Source organism: Manacus candei, unplaced genomic scaffold, assembly GCF_025592945.1.
Source record: "Manacus candei isolate 608988 ecotype Guabito, Panama unplaced genomic scaffold, ASM2559294v1 h1tg000008l, whole genome shotgun sequence".
NCBI classification, from domain to species: domain Eukaryota; kingdom Metazoa; phylum Chordata; class Aves; order Passeriformes; family Pipridae; genus Manacus; species Manacus candei.
In genome coordinates this window covers 31,693,367-31,718,347 of record NW_026138056.1, presented here as the reverse complement: position 1 = coordinate 31,718,347, position 24,981 = coordinate 31,693,367, and the positions used below count along the sequence as shown (strand labels likewise).

At 38.2% G+C, this 24,981-nt stretch overlaps 2 protein-coding genes across 5 annotated transcripts in view; one reads left to right on the top strand and one right to left on the bottom strand.

The window, feature by feature from the left end:
• The window catches only part of CPNE3 (copine 3), a 47,446-nt gene that overhangs the window by 17,534 nt on the left and 4,931 nt on the right, over positions 1-24,981 (bottom strand). Inside the window, exons 1-5 of one of the 4 annotated variants that reach the window (XM_051771607.1) lie at positions 11,169-11,238; positions 10,554-10,629; positions 8,401-8,459; positions 1,790-1,929; positions 993-1,172 (exon numbers count right to left, since the gene is read on the bottom strand). In XM_051771607.1, the coding sequence (XP_051627567.1) occupies positions 993-1,172; positions 1,790-1,921 (312 nt within the window). In that variant the 5' untranslated portion in view covers positions 1,922-1,929; positions 8,401-8,459; positions 10,554-10,629; positions 11,169-11,238. Of the gene's footprint in view, positions 1-992; positions 1,173-1,789; positions 1,930-8,400; positions 8,460-10,553; positions 10,675-11,168; positions 11,239-24,981 lie in introns of those variants that run through there. The other 3 variants (XM_051771612.1, XM_051771620.1, XM_051771627.1) reach the window with 3 other exon arrangements.
• RMDN1 (regulator of microtubule dynamics 1) lies at positions 11,341-24,627 on the top strand. The gene is made up of 10 exons (XM_051771677.1): positions 11,341-11,603; positions 12,250-12,361; positions 14,055-14,142; positions 15,855-16,014; positions 16,660-16,749; positions 17,411-17,466; positions 19,367-19,454; positions 21,063-21,093; positions 22,376-22,509; positions 24,480-24,627. The coding sequence occupies exons 1-10, from the start codon at positions 11,484-11,486 to the stop codon at positions 24,516-24,518; spliced, it is 918 nt and encodes a 305-aa protein (XP_051627637.1). The 5' UTR covers positions 11,341-11,483; the 3' UTR covers positions 24,519-24,627.

Sequence of the window (24,981 nt, the reverse complement as noted above, 5' to 3'; positions counted from 1 at the left end):
CAAAATTTTAAAATACATGTGTAGATGAACACATGCAGAGCTTTAGGAGTAATATGAAATTAAATGTTTTCTGGGAACATGATACACATACATGGACAAAGATAACATCCTAAGTTCCAATCTCAAATTGTTCTTAAGGTTTTTATAGGTACCCTTCAAACGCATTCAAGGCATATCTCAAAAATGGCTTCAGCAAACAGATTTGTAAACACAATGTCTGTCACGTGAACAAACAACAACCTCCGCCCTGCACTCTTTCTCGCAGATTTTATTTTACCCTATTCAAGTAATTCTTCTTCAGAAGTATGTCTACTCATTCTACAGGTTCTTCTTTATGTTAAAAAAGATTGATTAATTTTAAATTGATACTGAATTGCATTTCACAATTCTTCCATCTTCATAATGCACTTAAAATAAAAATACTTTAGACATAGGGCAGGAAAAATCCCAAGACAACTCTCCCAAGAAGTGCCTTCGCAGAATCTATTCAAAAGAACAAGTTAAAAAGAAGCTGCCCAATTCTGATAGAACCAATAGTAGAATATGGTTGGGAAATTGGAGTAAAATCTGCAGCTGGCAGAACTAGGATCACTGCTTGCATTGACTGTAAAGCAGACTACAAGGATAATATGGCCCTTGTGAACACTCATATGTTCTTCTACACCAATTCTCTTTTTATGGAGCATAAAAAAAAAAGAATTTGAGTATTAGAGTAAGTAAACAGCAATTACTACTTTGTGCTCATTGACAGTCCACTTACTTTCAGATAGCAATCTAACAATTGCCATCCTAGAATACATTTCAGGGCATCATTTCAAGACCTTTTTCAAATAAAATGTATATTCACTGAACTGAGGCTTGAAAAAATAAGTTAAGGGAATCCTATTCAACTTAAGAGTACTTCAACTACACAAGAACATAGGTGAAAGTTGGTAATGATTTTCAATAACTGATATTTTCTCAATTCTAAGGCAAATCATCCCCATACTTACTTGTCCCAGCGTACATTCAAATTCTCCTAAGAAGTCATCATCACTCAGATCAAAGGTTTTGTTGTCAATGTCATATATTCCAAACTTAAGTTTCTGAACAATCTCAAAATAATAATCAATTAAAAATTTCTTGGAAAACTTTGGGTTCAAGGAATTCTTAATTCTTTCTGTGCGATCAACCTGCAAATAGAAAGATACCGCTTTTTCCAGGATTTCACAAACTAAACAAGCAGGCAAATCAAATAGCATTTTATTAAAGATGTTCAAAAGATCTTACCATAAAGTACAAAGCCATATCTTCCTACAAACCTTTCATCAAATATAAAATATATCAGAAAATATTATATTTTATATACATATCATATTACAAAAACCACTGCTGTAAGTAAGGGATATTTGAGAACCTGTTTTTCATCGCTCCCTCCCTGCAGGAATACCTATTCCTGCATAGGGAAGACCAACATAGAATCACATGTTGTCAAATCCAGGATGAGACCCTAGTTTTGGAAGTACTGTATTTACAAAAGCCCATTTAAGCACCTAGAAAGCTTCTTCTGTTGGGCCACACATGGCTGGGGGAATGGTGCTAAAAAATCATACAGGTGTAAGTATTTAATAGAAAACAATCATTAGTGTGCTGTCTGTATAACTATTAGAGACATAATCTAATGAAAAGTATTCAGAGGTGCTGGTGTAAAATTAAAATATTTTAATGAAATCATACGCTACAGCGTTTTAAAAGCTCCAACAAGTTAGAATGTGTTTTTAGCAGATTCATGAGAAGCATCAGATTGTACCTCATACCACTGCTGACCACTTGTGTTCTGGAGAAGCACACACAGAGGGTCTGACTTGGAACCAACATCTTTATCCAAGAGATTGGTGCAGGCAATACTCAGCTCCACCTTTGTCACGCACTGTGCCGCCATCTGTTAAACTAGAAAGCAGCGACAGAAATCATTATTTTTTAAAGTGACTAAAAAGCAAACAACTGAATTGTCACAATGCATTAATTCTCTATCTGATCACTAGAATTGTTAGCTTGTCAGGAGTGATGATTTGAGCCTAAAAATGCAAATTTAAGGATTTATGATGTACCAACATTACAATATTATTAATGTCTCACTCTTAGCTTTGCCAAACAGGTAGAAAAAATTAAATTCAAATTAAATTCAAAATCTGTACACAAAAAAAAAAAGATCAGGTTTCTTGGAATGCTTGAGGAACTAAATGAAAAATGGGATATACCTCAAATAAAGCACAGTGGTTTGAATTGCTGACAATAAAACTTCACAAGCTTTGAATTAAATCCTGTAAAGCCCACATGAATGCTAGTATCCTATAATGTAGATATTAATAATAATTCAGTGAATAAGGAAAAAAGTCATATAATATACTCCTCCATCAAACTTTTACAGCAAAATGCTGAAACCACGAGCACGGTAGAATCAGAAAAGGAGTTTAGGTGGGTAACAGGTGATCTTGCTTCAGTAAACCTACAAAAACAACTACAAATTTTTATAATAGAGATAAACACTTTGAAGTCAAGTAGCAACTGAAAATTAAGAGGAACTGCTCTTTCTGGAGATTCATTTAAATAAAAAGAACAACAGAAAGTCTTCTTACATTTCCTCTTTAAGTATCTCTATCATTTTCCACTGGAACTAAGACCAGCAAATATTACAAACCTACAGAAACTACTTCATTCCCATGCTGGGACAACATGCATTTGCAAGCCCAGTTAGGGCTAAGCAGCAGATTATTTTTATATATATATATATAAAAACCTCTCTATAATTATACACTTCAAGGATACAGGCAAAGCAGACTATCTTGGAAATTCCCAAGCCTCTTTAGTTTCAGGTTTTCCTTCTCTCCAGTAAGTCATCAGTCTAGACAAAGTATCCCTCTGGATTAATTTATCTTGAAATTGCATCAGACACTCAACAGAAGAAGGTAGAAGAAAAGGTATCTGCCTCTATTTAGCCAGCTTACTTGCATCATATACATGGTGTATTTGAATTTGAAACTATACTTAACCCAACCCATCTCTCTCCCTTTCATTGTATTCATAAGACTTTTCATAAATAAGAATGGGGTTTTTTAGAGGTAAAAAGGGAAAGGAACATGGAAAAGAGGAAGAACAAACCGAAAACAGGAGAAAGAAAACACTGTGGGGTCTGAGGAAATTTTCCAGAGGTTTCTTGTACTCCTAGGGCACACTTCACCTGGTGCCTCTCATCTCTGTTTTGCTGTCTTAGTGATGGACTTTTTGGAGACTGAAGTACATATAAATTATCTATAAAGGAATCACTCAAACATCCATGCACATATTTTATTTTTAAGATTCATGGAAATCTTCCTGCATCTCCCAAACACCTAAATGTGATTTCATCTTTGAGTATCTTTTGTTCCCAGTTTTAGTCATTGTCCTTGAGGGGAAAAAAGTGAAGCTCTAAGCATTTGAATAGTTTTTAAACCAATGGTTTTTTAGGCTTAGAAAGCATACCTCTTAAAAGCAGTTTGCCCCCTTTTTTCTGGTTCTCTTTTTATTCTGGTATTTTCCATTCCCTATTACTTTCCTGGCTGCCAAGCTGAGCTCATTAACAAGCAGTGCCTTTCCCACAGAATCCAGTGCAGACCAGTACACGACTCCTTAATGGCTGTTTCCAGGAAAACAACTTTCTGCTGACAAAATGATGCTCTAACACCTGCTGCAAGAGCAAGTAAAATGGGTTTTATTGAAATTCTACTGAATTCAAACTTGAATTGAGAGCTATTTCTCAAACCAGTTAAAATTTTCTTGCTTCAACTTGCCTGAAACTTCTCATTATTTGGAGTCCTTGAAAGCACTTGCAGCCATATTTCTTTTGTCAAGGTAGTATTTCCAAAATCACTGGTAAATGGATAGCACCCAGTCACCCTAAAAATATGTTGAGTGCTTCTTCTTTGCCTCTATGTGTGTGTGTGTGTACACATGTCCTACTTCCCTTATATATCAAGTATTTTCTCACATGAACACATCGATTCTGTTACTTACTCTCCTCCTCCCTGTCATCAATTCTCCCACTATGCATCTAATGCAGAAAAAGGGTAGATTTAGCAAAAGAGGTGCTGTGCAAAAAGCATCCTTCAGCACGGAGAAAGGAAAAATAAAAAGGCTGCTTCCCTTCCCTGAAACACAAATGCTCATTTGAGATGCAATAATTGCATCCATATTGGATAAAAGACAACTTGTAACAAGAACATGCATTTATCCAGGTGGAGGATACTCTACTTAAAACCCAGATACCAAAGGAAAACTTCCCAGACGCAAAATATTCTAGATACCTGACTAGATTACTTGCACATTTGGGATTCTGGAATAACTTTATCTGGACAGGTTATATTGTTTGGGCTCTGGTAAGGATGAATTTTGACTGCCAGTAAGTTACAGCACATAACAAGAGATTCACTTATTTAATTAGTTATTGTTATTAAAGTAGCTATGCTCCCCATTGGCCAAATTTAATTAAAACCTCTGCTTTTCTCAAGCTATCAACTGTTTGTCCTCCACGTAGGGTACACCATAAAGGGAGGTAAGACATGCCAGAATGTGTCCAGATGACAGCTTAATAGTCTTTTGTATAGAAATAGTTTTTATGACTGCAAGAGCGTATCAGGCTTTATATATATTACATATATATAAAATTCTGGGCAGGAAAAGATTGAAAATTACTACATAAATTGTAAGGTGGAACTTGTGACATTCAGACTCTGAACTGCAGCAATGTATGGTCACAAGGGAGATAAAATCCTATGTCAGGTTTGGGCTGCTCAAGAGCATCATTAGGTCAACTAAGTATATGACAGGTCTTTCTGTTTGAGTTGTCGTTATCAAAGCAAAAATGTAAGTCAAGGACTAGTCTTGTCCTGCAGTTCTACAGATCATAATGTTCTCTGAATTCCACAGATGATTCTATTGAAGATAAGTGGTAACACAGCCATTGCCTGTTTTTCAACAGAAACTAGAAACATGGCTTTCTACCTGGAAAGGAACAGATCTATTATCAGAATAATCTAACAGCACAGTTGGGAATTGTCAGACTGCAGCAATCCTCTCAATGCTGCAATGTCAGAGGACAGTTATCTGGCTTGCCCAGATAACTTTCCAGAGCAGTACAATGACACATTCATAATTATAGGTGCTTCCAATCTGACAAGTAGTCATATATAACTACAAGAAGACAAAAAGACTAATGAAGTGAACACTGTTCTAGCTCCATTTGGCATCACTGCCTTTAGTCACAAACCTGTTCTGATGCAAGTTATGACCATCATAGAACATTTACTAGTTCCTGTGAACTGCTAATGATAATAGACCAAAAATCTGTAATTTGTAGATACCTCAGGACACAGAAAAGCCACAGGAAACGTGCTAATAAAGTCTATTCCTGATTAGGCAATCTTCTCGCTGTGATACTATGCTTAAGCATTTTATGTCAACTGTGTGCTAGATTGAAAAAGGCAGTAACATATACAATCAGTGCTCTGATCCTTCTTGGATTATTAAGTATTTCCCATGAACCTGGGCAGATAACAAAAAGGAAATAGATTAATTATTCAGACAGGCTGTAAAAATGAAAGCCTGGACCCAAGCCTAGATCTGAAATAATGCATATGAAGCTTTACTGTCTTGAACATTCAGTGCATGCAATTCTTCAGTCTCTGTCCTTTCAGACAGGACTAAGATAGTATATGTGCAAACAGAAATTTTTGTGGTAAATATCTCTAGGCCTGTATTTCTGAGAACCTCTTCTATTGCATCTCAGACCAAGCAATAACAGTACTTCTTGCAACAGCCTTTCACAAGAAGGGTTCCAGTAAAGAGCTGGCGCAAACATGAGCAAGGCAAGACTTGAATGAAAGTAACCTGGGAGACAACATCCATCTAACAATATAACCTGTTCTATCCTCTATCTCAGCATAGACCTCTAACATCTCTTGATAACAGATGCACATGCAAAGAGCAGAGAATGACATCATACTCCCAGAAAACACCACATCTGCTGCAAGAAGCTGACAATGAAATTATGGCAAACAAATGTTTGTTCCACTAGTAGATGAGACTAGTAGCAACAAAATTGCTAGTGATCTCGGACTACTTATATATAAATATCTCTTTTTAAAAACCTAAAGATAATCCTTCAATTCTCAAGGAAACTGACCACCCCACAGGAAACTGACTTTTTATACAGTTACAAAGGCTAAGACTGTTTCACAACCTAATTTCGACACTGCATTTGAAAAAAGAAAAAAAAAAAAAACAAAACCAAAATAACCTAAAAAAAACAGCTTCTCTAAAAATCATACCTCTAAATCTGAATTCTTCCTCCTCTTTTTATTTTGTTTACAGGGAACAAAGCTGGTAAAATTGTCCTGTGGCACTAGCTGATGTGCTGACAAGATGAGTAACGGAAGCATCTCAACTTGAGGAATTTTGTATTTGAAGAATCACACAAAACCTGGAGTGTAAGCTGTATCTTTTATCTACTTCTAGAGTGATAGCTATATCTATCTTGGAGGGTAGGAAGGCTCTGCAGAGGGATCTGGACAGGTCGGATCAATGGGCCAAGGTCAATGATATGAAGTGATAAGGTGAAGTGCCAGGTCCTGCATGTGGGTCACAACAATCCCTGTAGTGCTACAGGCTTGGGAAAGAGTGACTGGAAAGCTGCCCATCGAAAGGGATCTGGGGGTGCTGGTCAACAGCAGCTGAACATGAGACAGCAGTGTGCCCAGGTGGCCAAGAAGGCCAGTGGCATCCTGGCCTCTATCAGGAATAGTGTGGCCAGCAGGACCAGGGCAGTGATGGTCCCCCTGCACTTGACACTGGTGAGGCCGCACCTCAAGTGTCCAGATCTGGGCTCCTCACTACAAGAAAGACACTGAAGTGCTGGAGTGAGTCCAGAGAAGGGCAGCAAAGCTGCTGAAGGGTCTAGAAAGTAATTCCTATGAGGAGTGGATGAGGGAGCTGGGGTTGTTTAGCCTGGAGAAAAGGATGGTCAGGGGAGACCTTATCACCCTCTACAACCATCTGAAAGGAGGTTGTAGCCAGATGGGGGTTGGTTTCTCCTAGGCAACAAGCAACAGGACAAGAGGACATGGTCTACAAGCTGTGCCAGAAGAGGTTCAGGCTGGATATCAGACAGAATTTCTTCATAGAAACAGTTGGTAAGAATTAGAATGGACTGCCCAGGGAGGTGGTAGAGCCACCATCCCTGGAAATGTTTAAGAAACGACGATGTAGAACTTAGTGCCATGGTCTAGTTGACAATGTGGTTTTCAGTCAAAGGTTGGACTCGATGATCTAGAAGGACTTTTCCAACCTATATGATTCTATAATTCTCATATTCACTATTTACTATGCATGAAGGAATTAAAGCATTCTGAATTGAACAAGGGAGATTATGCTGACAAAACCCTAATGACCACACAACTAATTTACTGGGGATTATGCCAAACAAAAATAAGAGCTAATATCTGAGAAATCTGAGGTATACAAATGCGTGAGAAGGAGATACAGTTTTCTCTATGGGAAATGAATCATCTACTTTTTATAAGCCTCATGATACTCAGGCAGTGCAAATATTTATCTACTGCATTGGTAGCACAGTGGTGTAACAAGTCGGACAACTATTTGCAGGCTGTTGCTATATATAAAAATCTATCATTAAGTTACATTGCCAAACAACATGTTTAGAATTCTTTTTTTAAAAAATCCTACTACTCAGAAAATACTAATTTGACTTCTAGGACACCTCTTCACAAAATGACTTAGAAACAGTCATTTCTGAATATCCTTCTATTGATTTTTTTTTTTTTATTCCTGTATATGCGTGTTCGCCCTTTAGGCACATCTTTAATGCTGAGGGATCTTCCCAGCATCTTCCCTGCACAAAAGTATCACAAGAACCTTAGGTGACATTTTGATTCAAGTGAGCTAAACTATAGAAGGTAATATTGTGCCTTTAGCAAGAAAATTAAGACACATAGATCTCCTGACTTCAAAATTTAGTTATTTTAAGCATACAGCAGCCAACCAGGGCAACATGTATTTCCAGTATATATGTTTATATGCTTTATCAGAGTATCTTAACACCATAGAAAACAATCTATCGACTATGCAATGTGAATAGCATCTTAAATTGTGTATTCTTCATTGCAATTTCTCTGTGTAGAGCCACTGACTGACTGACTACATAATTAACGTTACTCAGAAGAAAGAAAAACTTTTATCTCACTAAAACTTATTTATTAAGACGCAGGTGACCACATGTTTCAGACTACTCCTTCTCACACATTGTTTTTTAGGCATGTTGTGACACTTCACTGTTACAAATACCAGTTCTTAAAAATGGTAACTTACCTCAGAGATCTGCCTCTGGGCCTCTCAGCAAAAGGCTAAAACTTCAACCAACAGGAGCACTAAAATGTAAAATGAAAGGAAAATAAAACTAAGAATTGTTATTCCCATATATCGATCAAAGTAAGAGGGTTGAATGCATTCATAGAGTTTTAGGAACTATAGTTCCTCTTAAAATAAATAACCTGTCTAACAGCTTTATGTCTCCATGACAGCAGCACTGAAAAGTTTACTTATGGGAAACTCAGTCTTTGTTACAGAACCGTACATATTAGACATTTTAAAAGCCCAGCAAGAAAAGCCCTTTAAGATTTTAAAAACAAAGATCAGATTACAGTTTTTGTCCTATTCATTTAATGTGTTTTTTTCCAATAAGGTGACAGTGGTTTAGAGTAAGTAGATCAAATTCAGTGGCTCCCAATGTGGTTTATGCTCTAAGAAACCTAAGCTTTCTTATACTGCTAAAAGACGTCTAAGAAAAATCCATAAAAACAGTATCCTACAATGGTCCAGCATATTATTTGTCTTGCTATAAACAATAACAACATCTTGAAACACACGATCACAAAATTACACTTTTTTATAGCCCAGATGTATTTCAAACCTTCCTATATGCAAACCAAGAGCTCTCCAGTCAGCTGTCTTCAATTCTGTATCACAGCAGCTACTTGCAGTCAGTGTTCTCTGTGCCTGGCAGGCATCATACACGCTCTGCACACCCACAGGCAGCGGCTCTGAACACAGGCACACAGCAATCATGCTAATTCCTGGAACGATCAGACGATTGCACATATGCTAATCACCTACCATGAGGACTTTGTAACAACCCCTCTGGATACAGGCAGCATCAGAACCAAACTGCCACAACTAGAACTAATTCAGCTGTGCCTTGTATAAAGCACTGAGTGAACATGTGCACTTTGATCCACCTACAGGGTGGAATGGATCTACAGGATAAAGTCTTCTTTCAACCACAGAAGAAAGTATTAAGCAAGTGATCCAAACCACTAAAGACTATTTCTTAAACAGAAGCTTGGATCCAGAATCCAGTCCCAAAATTCCTATATTCAGAGATCCTTCAAACACTTAAATAATGCCCTTTTTTAAATGCCTGAGCAACAGCATCTCAACTAAAACAATATTAAAGATAAACCACAGAAATCAAACAGAATTACAGAATTGATGGAAAAGACCTTTAAAGTTATAAAACAATTACGAGCACTGTAATTCCACTTCCTACTTGCTTGCACAAGCCACACCACAACTTCAAATGTGATATTAGAAGGGGATATTATTAATCTTTGCCTAACTGATCTAAGAACAGAAGCAATTTTGTTGGGTTTAACAGAAACTAGTATCTATAAATACTAACATAATCATGTATTGTTTATGTTGAAATAGTATCCTGACTTTCATAGGAAAATAAACAGGAAGGGAAAAAATGTATCTTCGGCCTTCACTTTGCCCCTAAAGGTATTTCCTCTAGGAAACCATGGTAATGACAGCATCTGTTCCTAAATCAAATAAGGTAAAAAAAAAATTAAACTCCACCCCAGGTATCTGTGGAGTTGAGATTTTAGTTTTTGGCGTTGTTTGTACTAAAGAGCTACTGTGGCTTCCCTCTGCCTTCAATTCTGAAGAAATGTTAATGTCCTGGGCGTAACAGAAGGCTGTACAAACACTGGGATACCACACTGCTACCTTGGCATTCTGGTAGATGACATTTAACAAAATTAGTTATTCAGCTTACCAGAAACGGACTTTTGTTTTCAACAGCTGAACTAAAATTAGTCCAAAAGTCATCTATAATGAATCTGTATCTATTAATTTTGAGATATTTAACACAAACATACTTGTTGCAAAAATACTGCATTCTTTCTAGCACCATAACAGAAAAACAGAAAGACCCCTTTCTCCTCGCACATTTTTCTTGCTCACTTTTTCTTCTAATTCTTGTTGGTGTTCTGCATGCCCTTTGAAACATCTTACCTCTGTGATTATACATCTACAAAGTTATAATTTAAAGCTTCAACTCAAAACAAAAAAAATCTGGGATTAAGTTTGACTCTACTTCTACTAAACAAACTTTATGCACCACCACAGAAACAAAACTCTCAAGAAAACAAATGTTTTGGAGGCAGGGCAATGCATATTACCTTGAAGATACTTAATGGACTTTGAAGACAGGAGTACGGAAGCAAAAGTGAAGAGGTTTCACATTTTCACTTTCCCCTAGTGGAAGAGCAAGTTATGACAACTTGAACGTCATCTAAGGCTTGTCTTATATATATTATGCAATTGCAATGAAGCAAGAAAACAACCACCCACTCAAGTAGCAGCTCAGGAAGAACAGCATGTGGTTTTCAGGAACGATGCTGCATCTCAACAGACACCTCTCTAAGAGGTGAGGGTGCTTTTCAGAGTGGCGCTTACAGCGCCAGAGATCGGTACTGCGGACTCAAACCTTCCGGCCTAGAAGTTCAGCTTCGCCGAGTTTCGCTACCTGCGGGACGGCGGGTGAAGGGTGAACCCCCAAGCCCCGCAGCAGCACCGGGCAGCGCGCCCGTGTCCCGGCGCAGGGAGCAGAGCCGCACCCGGGGCACGTTCCACGAGAGGAAGCGGCCGCAGGCGCCCGCAGCCCTGCCCTGCCCCGCAGCCCCAGCCACACATGGCTCTCACTGGACAAGGCTGGTGGGCCGAGAGCGCAAACCCCGCTGCAAATGGGCCGGCACACAGCCCGGGGACGTGGGCCGAACCCGGCCCCTCCTCACCTGCAGCGGCGGCGCTTCCGCACCCCGACCCCGAGTCCCCAGCCCGCGGCGGCCACGCCCGCTCCAGCCGGACACGCCCGCCCCGCCGCGGAGCGCAGGCGCAGAGCCCCCTGCCCCTCCTGCCCACCCCGCGTCCCGGGCGGGCGGGTCGCGGCCCAGTGTGGCTCCGGTTCGGGGCCGCGCAATGCTCGGTGCTCGGCACAGCGGGCGGGCCGGCGGCCCGGGCGGCCCCTGCCCTTGTGTGCCCCCGCGCCCAGGCAGGGCCGCGGGGCGGAGCGGCTCCTCCGGAGGCGGGGGGCGGTGCTGGCGGCGGCGATGGCGACGCTCATGGCGGTGCTGGCGCGGCCCTTCCGCCGCGGTCCTGCCGGCCTAGGGCTGCGGCTCCGACGGGAGGCGACGGACGGCCCGTGGGGCCGGGGCCGGACGTGGAGCGAGGTAGCCGGGGTGCCCCTCGGGGCGGGGGGCGCGACCGCTCCCAGGGGCTTCTTGGGACGGGCTGCCGTGAAGGCGGTGGAGTCACCGCCGTGGGGGTGTTTAAGAAAAGACTGGACGCGGCACTTCGTGCCATGGTCCCGTTGACATGGTGGTGTTCGGTCATGGGTTGGACTCGATGATCTCAGAGGTCTTTGCCAACCTGGTCGATCCTGTGATTCTCACAGGCTGTGCCGCCGCTCGCCCCCGCGGGGCCGCTCCGCCGCGGGTGGGGATGCGGGAGGAGGCGGCAGTGGGGAGGCTCCGGCATCGCGGGGCGTAGCGAAGGGCTGGTTTGGTTTTGCAAAAGCTGGGAGCCCTCTGCTCGTTTGAAGAACACTAGTGCGCTTTTTTTGCTTCTTATCTTGTATTTGCTCCGTATCTATGGTTCATTTTCAGTCTAGCGCTGTGGTCGTTTTAAAGCGTAATCATGAGCTTCTGTTGAATATACTTAAAATACCCTCTTGATGAACTGTTTTGTCTTATGAAGGTTTTTTAACATTTAAAAGTTTCTTCTTTGCTCAAAATCTGAAATATAACCGGTGCTACAGACAAAAAAAAATTAAACTCAGAACTATAATGTTAATATCTATCTTATGATCCCATACAGGTGCTTAGAAAAAGCCTTCAAAGGGGGCTTGTGCTTTCAACAGGGTCCTTTTTGGCTTATGAAGCTCATAAGCTGATTTTTGGCTTTGCTGAGGTTCATGCAAGCTTCAAAGGTAATATTTTCAAATTTTGAAGTATGTAGGATACTCTCATGTGAAAGTTAAAATTTTTAGTGCAAGAATTATAGAGGAAAATGGTGTAATGCTTTTTGATTTTCTCTATTAAGACTGCATGCAATGTGATTTAATGGCAGGATGCTTTTGAATTGTTTATGGGTAGCCTTGTAGCAGTTTAACAAGTGCTTTCAGCTGTCACTGAAAGCAGATCTAGTAGCTCATCCTGACAGGGATGGAACACATGTACAAGGTGTATGATACCTAACTTGCTCCCCAAGCTTTAAATAAATCATACTGAAAAGTTCACTTAGTAACACAGACCAAAGCTTATTTGATTTCTAGAAATTTTTGTTAGTTTAGATTTTCAGTATGAAAAAAGTGTGATTCCCATTTTATCTAGTTGAGCAACACTGAGATTGCATCTCAAAGAGAGTTGAGAAATGCCTTGTATTTTTGTGACACTTCAAAATCCTGCTTTCCCTACCAGAAAACAATATAACAAGTGATAAAATATCCTTTTCAAATTTAAATAAGGATAGTTTCACTGCTGGAAGAACAGTAACAACATCTTAAAAGAGAATATTGTTACAGACTTAGAACTCGTCTATCACATGGTAAATTAAGGATTTTGAGAGTAAGCCTAGCTGAATAGAGAATGAGCCTGACTGGCTATATGCATACTGTGTTGATGCTTATAGAAATAAAAATTCAGACAATTAATTTTTGAGCAAATAAGGAACTGTCTCATTTTCTATAACAGAAGAAGTGTCAGTGAATAGATTTGAGATAGATAGCCACTTGGTACACAAATAAGAAATAGTAATAACAAGGAATAAGGAATTCCTCATTTCTCATGAGGAACATAAATAACACTGTGTAGTCACCTCTAGTCTTTTCTTGAATCTGGCATTTACATTGCCAAGAAAAGCAATGGTAACGGGCTTTCTTTACAAAACAAGTAATAGATAAGGTGAAAATAAGGGTAAAATAGAAATACCTGAAAAATACTCCAAAGCAATAAAAGTATAATAATTTGCATAAAAACACCTCGTGGGAAATGTGTTCAGAGTTTTGAGCATTTAGTCATTAGATATGTTAGTAGTGTTAAGGTCAACAAGCAAACATAACAGTTTACTGAAGATAATACTGAAGATGTACCATGAAGCTCATTTTAAACACTAAGATCTAAAGTCCAGGTAGACCGTTAGCTTATCTTTGAAAGATAAGACAGCAAGGTTAAAAATTATCTAGATTTATAGTCTAGGATCTTTTTAAACTGAAGAGCAGGCTGTTGTGTTTAATAACCTTTAATGTTTTCCTTCTGTTAAGGAAAACTCTGCTGCCGCTAAATGTGTCTACCCTATTTACTAGGTAACGTCAAAAAGGAAAGCTTATAAACACAATTTTTATGAAGGAGCTTAGAGCTTATGTTTTGTTAAGCATCCAAGCTGTCTTGCTGAAAGCTGTTGTAGTTGCATTAGAGAGGCACTGATTCTCATCCTAGTTGAGCATTGTACATGTTGCTTATTCAATCCTGCTGTACCTGTAAGTTGTTTGGAATGATGGCCTAAAAAAGAGCTATATCATTTTCAGCTAGGTCGTCTTGCTCTAAAATATTTTGTTTATGCTATAATGTGCTAATTACCTGTAATTTTTTCTTCTGTTTCCCCAATTTTAATTTCTTCTGAAGTGGAAGAAGTGATAGAACAAGCAGACTACCTGTACGGGAGTGGAGAAACTGAAAAACTGTATCAGTTGCTGGTTCAGCATAAAAATAGGTACTTTGTTACATTGAGACATTACTGTGACTTTTCGGTGCTCTTCTCTATCAGTTTTTCAACAAATATGCTCACTGTAATATGCTGGAGAACCTTGCTTTCACCCTTGTATGAGTAGGAAAGGATTCCTAATCTTTTCCCTCCTACTGGAAAAATGAATAAAGAAAGAACTGGTAGCTGTAGAAGATGAGAGTTAACCCTTAAGTTTTTCAGTCCTGTGAAGGAGAGGTTTTTGCTTGTTTGCTTTGTTACTCAAATTTTAAATAATTTTAATTACTGCAAAAACTCATAATGTGGCTATGCATTAGTAAAGGATCAAGGTACCTAGAATTCAGGTGCTGAAAATTTTTGAGTCACTGTTTCATTTCTTTTTCACTGCTGACCAGCTATTCTTTCTGTTTTCATTTGTCTAAGGTTAGGATTTGAGTCTGAACAAAAAAAGGCCCTTGCTCATGTAGTTATGTCTTATGAGCAAAAAACATTAAGTGAACTGGGATAAGCTGTTTAAAGAAAAAGCAGAAAAGGGATTGCAAACTTAAGAGTCCATTCCCTTGGAGAGACAAAACATCTCGCTCCAAAAACATTTTGGTTCTTTTCAGTAGTTTGCAGATCCTGGGTTTGTTTTTTTTTCCCTTATTTCTTTTTTCCTCCCTTGTTCTTGCCAGGGGTGCAAGTGTAAAACCTGTGAAATTAAATGAAGTTCCCAGCCTGTAAGGGACAGCATATCATAAGCAAGGTGTAAGCTTGTTACTAGGTGTATAACAACACTAATTATTCTCTGAGGAGTAATGATTCCAGTAGCAGTACTTAAGATTTTTGTGACTTAGCTGAAAAATGAGCCTTCTAGGTCCGTGTTACTCTGTTGAATAGAGCAGGACTGCTGTGCTGCGAGAGCAGTGACTCACTGTTACTTCAGATAAGAATAGAAAACTGATACTCTGAGTTTAGCAATAATTGTTATATGCTTTTAAATACTTTTAGTTTCTGGTAGTTTTGACTTCGGTGTTCCGGGGCTGGAGGTTTATAGCCACACAGATAAGACCTCTGAAAGACTCTAAGTCTCTATTAAAATGGAAAACCAAAATTAAAATGGTTGTGCTCTAAAAGTGCAAGCAGCGTTTCATAACAATGTGAACAAAATCAAATTTTAGATCCTTTATCTTTGGCTATAACCTACCATATACCATTTGATAAACTGATATAAATAAATACATAAACATAAAGCTTTTTGTTCTGGCGGTGTGGCTAATCTGTGTTTTTTCACTGTTCTAGGAAGAATTTAATTATTTAAGTATAATTATAGGAAAAAGATTGATAGTGTTTTAAATATTTCGAGTAAACATCAATACAAATCAGTGGAATGTTGGAAAAAATACCATCTAGCTAAGAACAGAGTAGTCCTCTTTTCCTTCCGGTGTGTTGAGTGGTACCATTTTTTTTTTTTTTTTTTTTTGAGAAAACAAAGACCTTTCCTACAGATCTGTTTGCTTTGCAGACCAGAATGGCAGAACAGAAGTATTGTCAGACAGTCTGTAATGGTGGGCTTTCCTTCTCTATTTGTTATCTTGAGGTTGTATATAGCATAGCAGGACAGATGATACAATGTTGTCTTATCACCCACTTGAGATACATTTTGATAGACTGGTTTAAGACCTTTGCTGGCTTTGTTTCCATTATTGCTTTAAAATGTTAGCGTTTCTCTTCCTAACTAGCGATGATGCGGAGTTGTTGTGGCGGCTGGCACGGGCATCACGAGATCTAGCTCAGCTTAGTATTACTTCTGCAGAGGAGAAGAAACAACTGACTTATGACTCCTTTGAGTATGCAAAAAAGGCTCTTGAAAAAAATGAATCAAATTCTGCAGCGCACAAGGTGAGCCATGCAAAATAACTGAAATCTTGTTTGTTGATTTCTGCTAGTAGAAACTGGAAATGTCACTGTGCTGTGTTAGCAAACTTCAGCATAATTTAACTTTTCAGCTGAGAATGAATGAGACTTCTGATTCTCCCTAACTCTTTTGGAAGATATGAGTTTAGACTTCTCCAGCTAAATTTCCTCTATACAGGAAACAGAAACTGGTTAAATGTATGCAGGACCATGGAGAGAGGTGTGACTGATGAGGTTTATTACAGCAGATGTAATCAGCTCCTCCTCTGATCTAGCCTTAAAAATGTTGTACATGTCCCACATTCAGCATGCTGTTTCTGTATTCTGTAGGGCTTCACTAGAAGTACTTCAGGCCCTGACTTCATTCTGCTTTTTTTTTGGTGCTGCTTCTCTCACGGGCAAAGTATAGTCACTTGTGTTGACATCTAGGATCAGAAGAGGACATTTATTCCCTTACACATGCAGACCAGCAGGTCACACTGATGCTGCCTCAGCTGTTCACAATAAATACTTCTTGCTTGTTTGTCATTTGTGGTGGTGGCAGCCCTTCTGGTTGCAGGTTTTTAAAAATGTATTATCAATAGCTATAGTGCTGTATTAAATGTTTTATTTTTGTTATTTGAATTACAGTGGTATGGAATTTGCCTCAGTGATGTTGGAGACTATGAAGGAATCAAAACTAAAATTGGAAATGCTATTGTTATCAAGGAGCATTTTCAGGTAATGCAAACAGTTTTTTGCATATGACAGCATCAATGTGTCCAGTGTATAGATTGTGTGACAGCTGGTAACTAATTTTTGGCAAAATATTGAAAGCGTACTTCTGTTTATATCTCTAGTGACACTTTGTTTTTTGGGTTCTCATGACACATGCCCCAGAAATGCTAGGGAAACAAGGAGTACAAATTATCTCCTGCAGTAAACTAAATCCCTTTAGAAGAGAGTCTTGAAATAGCTGAAGTGCTTTAGACACCTCTGAGGACTAGATAAAATGTAACAGTGATAGTGAGAAATGGCTCTGTGGCCGTCCTTTGAATTGTGGATTACGTAGTGGTAAAGGACAAATACTGGAAAAGATAAGGGACTACTAATTTTATATTACCAGAGATTATATCAAAATCTGAACACACCAAGTCTCATATGCAACTTTTAATGACTACTAAGCAGAAGTGCTTAGAATCTGTCAGTGTTGTCAGTTTTTTGGAGGTGAGCTGATGTAGTTATGTACTGAATAAATAATATATTGCCTTGGAATTCTACACCTGATGAGGCTGGTTTAATTAACAGCAGGATAACAAGTCTACTTTTTAAATGTATTTTAATCCACATATGTCAGAACAACTTCTTATATCTTGTGTTGTTTTTTTTCTCCCCTCAACAGAGAGCCATTGAACTAAATCCAAAAGATGCTACAACAATTCATCTTATAGGGATTTGGTAAGGCATATTTTCAAACAAAATTTAGCATTTGGCAAAGAAAAATGCCAGAATATAAAATATCTTACATGAATTGCTTGTAATAATTTAGTGACTTGTAATTGATGCAAACATGAAAACCTATTAAACAGGTATGGAACATCATGCCTTGAAAAAGTCTGGCTGTTAAGCAGTTCAAAAAGATGAAAAATAATTGTTCATTTAATTTATTTGTATGGAACTATTAAACACTCGATTGGCAGACATTAAGTTTGCTTCATAGAATCCATAGCAGGCATCAGCAATTCTGAGTGCTGCTCATTTTGGTTTACTGGTGTGAATGGAGTCAACTCAACACTGAATTTCTGTTGAATTCCAGGGATGACTGCAACTTAATACAGTCTGTGAAAAACTACCTAAGTGAGATGTGTTCCTAAAATACTTCTCTTGTTATCTGTCATGATACGGTATTTTCAAAGTTATATTAATAAATGGATTTATAAATTCATATATATTAACAAAAAATCTTTGACATTTAATTTACTGCTCAGTGAAATTGGTACTTGAAGTTACTGTTACATAGCAGGCAAAGGGACTGGAAATACAACTTTCCATACAAACCAGGGCATTCTGTGGAAAGTGGTGTGATGGAAAGCAGTATTTTTTATGTGTTGGTGAGAGACTCCAGACAGCACTTTTGGCTATTTGTTTCAAAAAGACCAAAGCTATTACACTGTTTTACAGGAAGTCTCTGCTGTGAGATTGAAAATAAAGAAAGCCAATATATTTGCAGTTTAAAAAAAATACTAAAAAACACAGTTACTTTCTGTATGGATTTTTTTGACTCTTGAGTATCAGAGAAAACTACAATCTGCTGCTCCAGAGTTTTTTATTAGTGTACAAACTTACTTTGGTTTTTCAGCATCCACCACTCATTCCCATATGATGCAACAATTGCAATAGTCCAAATATCTAAACAAAAGCATATACTACCAACTGACTGAGCCTCAAGGTCTGTTTTGAGATAGGAAGCTTGTTCTGGAAAGTACTTAAGACATTGTTCCTAAGGAAAATTAGAAAACATGATAAGAAATGTGAGATTATTGCTGCTTTTGGCTCTAAAATATTCCCATGTTGTATGTTTAAATATACTCATTACTGAATCCCAGAGCATCTTCATCTGAAACTGGCATTTGGTATCAGCCAATTCTTGAATATTTATTTATTTTTCACCTCCTCTAGAGTGCTCTATTTTACATAGTGTAATTGTAAACTCATTGTGGGAGGCTACTAAACTGAATGTTTAAGCGTTTAATGTTTACACCTGGAATGTTCTGTGGACTTGAAATGCTTCACAAATGTTTTCACCAATAAATAGGTGACTGATGGATTACCTGTGTTATTTAGTAGATAGGAAAACAGTGTAGCATGACCTAGCCTAGAACACAGTGGTTTGATTCTTGGATTTATTTTCATTCTTATAGATCAGAGTCTTTCAGGAATGTACTGCAGATCTGCTTTGTATTAATTATTGAAAAAAGCAAAGTAGTGTTGAGGTAAGGCAATGACATTACTCAGTTGTGCCATTTTTACAAATATATTAGAACAAAAATACACACATTAAAATCATTAAAGCTCAAAAGCTGTCTCATGCTTAGTAAATGTCTCCAGTTTTACCTAATGTAATTAGTTCCCAGTAAAAGACACATCAAAACTTCTTTAGTAGCAGTTTTGGCCATCCTGCTATTTTCTTGTACAGACATAAGAACATGGTTTTAGAACTTGCAGTGTGTCTGGAGTTTTGACTCTTGAAAACAACACTTATGACATCCAGTTTTTATGTTCAACAACAATTATGAGAGTATTTTGCAAAAACAAGAGAAATATGGGAAGGGTAGATAAAAATGTTTTTTTGCTTCAGGTGTTACTCCTTTGCTGAAATGCCATGGTACCAAAGAAAAATTGCTGCAACGCTGTTTGCCACACCACCAACCTCCACATTTCAAGAGGTACAGTAGGAAAATGTTTCATAGATTATTATTTTCCCCACAAAGCTGTTGATATACTTTTACTTATTTTCCTGTCAAAGCTGACCTCTGCTTATGGAATAAGCATGGACTTGGGAGTTTACAACTATCAATAATAAAATAAGAATAGAACAGGAGTGGGAGGGATAACTAAAAACTTAAAAACCTTTTAATTTTTTTCAACTGTAGCACACACAGAATAGTGAAAATTATTCCATGTAGATTATGCAGCAGAAAATAACAAGCTATATGTAACTTAATTTGTATTTACTGTTGTGACCTGTTGCAGATAACTGTCTGTACTAGTGCAGTGCTGATGATTTTTATGGTGCTGTTATACCATGTGTTTATTTGATAGGACTATTAGAATTTGTCACTTTAAATGCTAAAAAGCAACAGGTTGCTTTGTTACTTAACATGAGCAAATACCCTCTCATTCCTTGGCCACAAAGGGTGGGATTTTTTTAAGTTGAAAATAATTTTTTCACTCTTTGCTATGAAAATTCCTGCTGTCATACGCCCTAAAACATACTGTCTAGATATTTATCTTCTAGGGTGTCTAAAACAGCATGCATCTTATTTAAACACCTGTACATATATAGAAACTTGAAAATTAAATTGGTAATAGGAAAGTTTGCTGCAGCTGTTACAATCTCTGGTTGTTTAGATCAAGTAATAACTGTTTTGTTCTTTTATGGTGGGGGGGAAGGAGTCACTAGGAAGTAATCATAGAAGACTGCTTGCTGTTACACAGAAAGCAATTTGAGGTCTGATTGAAAAAGAAATAAAACTTTTTAATGGAATGTCAAGCTTGTAAGTTTTGCTGAAAATCACTCTCAGAAGAATACAAAACATCAGCCAGGATTTCAAATACTGCAAAATGATGCCAGTCCCAGCATCAAGTTCTGTAGCACTTAAAGTGGCTGAAGAAGCAAACTTGTCCTGGAAGGATTTCTGCAGTTTCAGTACAAAATATGTTTTGTATATACATCCATACTTTTAATTTCTCTGAGAATGTTTTCCCCCCAGCTAGTACCATTAGGAAGAGGTAGAGTTGGACTGAAATTGTGTATGTGCAGGATGGGAAACTGATTGAAAAATATGTGGATTTCAGAAATGTTTATCCTCATGTAAGAGGGTGCTAACTAGTGCTCTGTGGGAGTTAGTTCTCTCTCTGAAGCATTTGTTAACATTAATGTCCTAAATCATAAGATTCATTTCATCTGTTGAATTTATACGTGAGAAGCGTATGGGGAAAACTGCAGATGTGCTGGATGGTACAAATAAAATGCAAAGTTATCTTGACAAGTTAAACTGGAAATACACGATCCGGTTTGCTGGGGACAAACAGGTGGTACTGTACTTAATGGAAGAAGTGGTTAGGGGGATATTTTGGAAAAGTACTAGTTCTGCTGATATAATGTCAAATCTGATTGTACATTGAAGGAGAAGCATCATAGCATGTTGAATTAATAAAAATAAGACCACAGACAGGAAGTCCTTATCCAGCTATTTTAAGCATGCACGTAAGGCTTTAGTTTGTGTTTGGTTTATTCTCCATTTTAAGGAAGACAACTTTGTCTTTTACAGGCGCTACGTTACTTTCACATGGCAGAGGAAGGTAATATTTCAAGCTTGTTTTGACTGAAAAGTATCTTTTGTGAATGATGACTTGCAGTAAACCTCTAGTTTTCAGAATCACCTTAATAGCTGTAGCTATTAATAGTCAGGTAAACCAAACAGTATGGTATGATCAGCTGATAAATGTATCAGCCTGGTGCGCCAGTCAGCACACTGGACTGTTAGGTTGGCACGTTTCTTCAGAGATACTCAAAGTATGCTACACACTTTCTATCATCACTTACAATGTAATGTGAAGGTTTTTTCAGAATAAGTATTAAAGTGAAATTTGTACCTTCCTGAGTAACAAAGTACTCTTCCCCAAGGAATTCAACTGGAGCGCAGGAGAAAGAAGAAATCAAAAGAAGAGAATTTTATGTTATTTTTCTCAAAATTTAGTTCTCTGTATTCTAAATAGAACAACAAAAAAAGCACACTTTTTATTATTTCAGAAGTGATTAGGATCAGAGTGCCAATCTAACTGGCAGTAAAACTGTCCACATGATGTAGAAGAAAATATGAAGGTACTATTTCTCCAAGAGTGAAGTCGTAAGCAAAACTGATTAGCCAAAAGATAAAGGAAGACAAGGAAAGACAGTGTTTTATGAAAGACTTGTACATAGTTAAACCAGTGAAGTTTAAAGGAAAAGCTCGTGTCCTGGGTGTCCCATAAGGCAGCTGTGAGCTGGAACACTGAACTTTGTCTCAAAATTTGCCTTTAAAACACCTCCATATGTTTTGAATCCTGATCTTAGGTCCAGCAGCAGAAAAAGCCTGCATTTATAAGTATGGACTGTAGGCAAGATTAGCCTTCAATAATGATTGATAGCCAAGCTTGCTTAGTAAAAAGCTTTAAATCTCTACTTAAAAAATGTTGAATGTGGGTACAAATAATTTTAAGTTTTCTTCTGTGCAACAAAGGCTAAACTGGTATCTTTATGTGCTAGGAAATGTACCCTTTTTTCCTTTGCCTATACTTGCTCAGCTGGTTGCATTGCCTGTTGTACCTGCTAGGTCCAAAAAAGCCCAAAATCTGCAAAACAAAGCTGTTACACATTAAGCTCACTGCTTTGCTCTTTGTGAGGAATCTAGTTTCATTTAGTAACTAACAAGCTTCTAGTTAATATACTTGTATATGAGACCAAAATCTAGTAAGTGAAAGTTTTACATTGGCTTTCTTCTGATCCAAAGCCAAAAGACTATATGTTTTCTGAAATAAGTATCAAAGGGCTTTGATAATACGCTTCTCATTCTCATGGAAAGCTTTTCTCCTGTCTATGCAGCTGATCCAAATTTCTACAGCAAAAATTTGCTCTTTTTGGGGAAGACATACTTGAAGTTAAACAATAAAAAGATGGCTCTTCTCTGGTTAAGCAAAGCAAAGGAGTATCCTGCACAGACAGAAGAGGACAAACAGGTAGGAAGTTAAGAACTGTAATAGTACAGTCATGTATTGTAACCAACATGTGACATCATGGCAGTGAAATGTTTTATAAAGTTAACTCAGATGAAATTGTAGTTCAGCACCTAGTTCAGAATCACATCAGCACCAAAAAACTCCAGTATGTAGCTAATCGCCCCTGAACACAGTGGCTGGAAATATTCTGTTTATTTACTGTAGAGAACTGTTACATTTCCTTCTCCATGATGTTTTTGTAGTGCTAACAACAACCCAGCCTTAGCTGTGTTGCTGAAGTTCAGGCAGGCCTCCGGGCTAACCTCTGTCTCTGTGAGCAAATTGACTTTTCGTATGCCTAAAACTGGAAAGGTAGCAATCACATTTTGGAAGAGCTAAAAATCACATGAACATGAGGAAGAAAAAAAACCCCACATATATGTGAAAAACTTAATACTGCAGTTCATTCCAAGCCCTTAGGGACAGATTCAGATGGTCTGAATTGACACAAATGGAGGTAATGTATCTTTGAGAGCAAACCTCCAATGCAAGGTGGCATCAGGCACTTAATTACCCTTTGCAACTGCTCAGAAGAATCCTGGTTTGGATGGGTAGGCATCTACTTCCTACCTAAACATATACAGAGTACTAAGTCATTGCTAATTGTTTTTTCTTATGGTTGATTGACCTCTAATTTGTTAAGCATTAAGCTACAGTGTGAGATGCTTTAACTGTTACAAAAATCATCCATATGGGTTGTGACATTCTAATATCCTAATTGTTAGAAATACTTTGGTAGGATTTTTCATTTCACACCTCAGAAAAAACACTACTGAGGTAGTCTTACAAAATCCCTCTGTAGATTTGCTGGTAAGACTCAAACTGTTTCTTCCAAAAGTGAGCTCCTTTAATAACACCTTTCAGTAGAAATACGAGAATTACGTTCCTCCACTGCCTTGTAAAATCTATAGGAATTTAATAGCCTAAAGTAGTAGTGGTTTCAGGTGTGTATGAAATTGGGCAATTCTTTTGACAGTTACTAGTAGCTAGAGGCCCATGTGAAACCAGTGATCCTAAAAGCTTGCCTTTTTTTAAGAACCACAGAAAAGGAATAGTCAGGAGTGAATTCTGTGCTGTAGCCAAGTTGTTAAACCATTTATCTGCTGCAGCCAGTCATGGCCTCCTGGTACAAACATCCATTTCCTGATCTTCTAGAGGGGTGCAGAGCTGCTGAACTGAGAGAGGTGGTATTCTCTCCGTTCTCTGGGTGAATGTGTAAAGTGCAAAATTCATTGGGAGCTAGACTTGGTAGTCCACTATGAAGGAAAGTGGCCTGTGCAAAGACATTTGAATTCTTGTCTCAGCATAACTAGGTTTTCTGAACATTTGTTACTGCAGATACTCAGAGGTATCTGGCTTATGTTGTCTGCACTGCTTGCTTTGTCAGGAGGAGTTGGAGGGTCTTTTTGTAGTTTGGGGGGCGGGGGGTGGTGGTGCTGGGATTTTTTGGTTTTTTTGGGTTTGTTTGGGGGGATTTAATATAAATGTTAGAGGTCATAATAAAATCGTATCAGATTTTACCCAGAACCTCGAGGCAAAGGGAACCTCAGTAACTGTCTTCTCACACTCTCATACCGGCTGTCCAGAATCTTGAAAACTCTGGGTTGGTTGAGTATGGTCAGAGGTAGGACAACTCCCTACATTGCTACTATTGGACTACAGCAAATAAAGAGCTAATCATCTGTATCCAACACAAATAACCTTACTATATATAGAATGAATTACACTGAAGACACTGGCTTAAGTGGTTTTATTCTTATTCACGTTTCAAGTATTGAGCACCTTGAACTACAGATGAAAAATGACTAGTCTTAGGAGGATTCTGAATATACAGAACTGTGGTGAAATGTTTGAGTGCTTGTGTGGCAAATTTTGCTAGAAGAGCCTATATAACTACTTGGCACTCTTTTGTTACCATTTATTTCTTTCAGGTACAGAAAGAAGCTTTGGAGCTGCTTAATTCTATATAAGAAGAAACAAAATAATGGGAATTCAGTGCTTCAGGTTTGAGCAGCGTAGGAAAAAGGCCCCAAATACTACTTTGGTTTATTGAAGCTGTTAATAAAAGTATAGCCCAGACCTTCTATCTCCATATCATTTCAATTACGGTGTCAACTAGAAGATGTTTCATTATGTGATCGTCTCTGCTGATTTGTATGGGAATGAAGGGCTTTATGGACAACCAAGGAATATATAGGATATATTAGAGGGGAAAGGCTGGGAGAGGGATTGCACAGGTTTTTAATTAAGTTTTTTACACTCTTACACTACAAGTCGTGTATGAGGAATAATAAGAAACATGATTAGCATAAGTTTAAAAAAGGAGGGACAGGGCCGTGACAATTTTAATTCTGCAATTTTTTCTAGAGCATTTTGCTGTGGGGTTCAGTGGTCTTCAAGAGTAATAGATGTTCACATTATTACCTGCTCTTA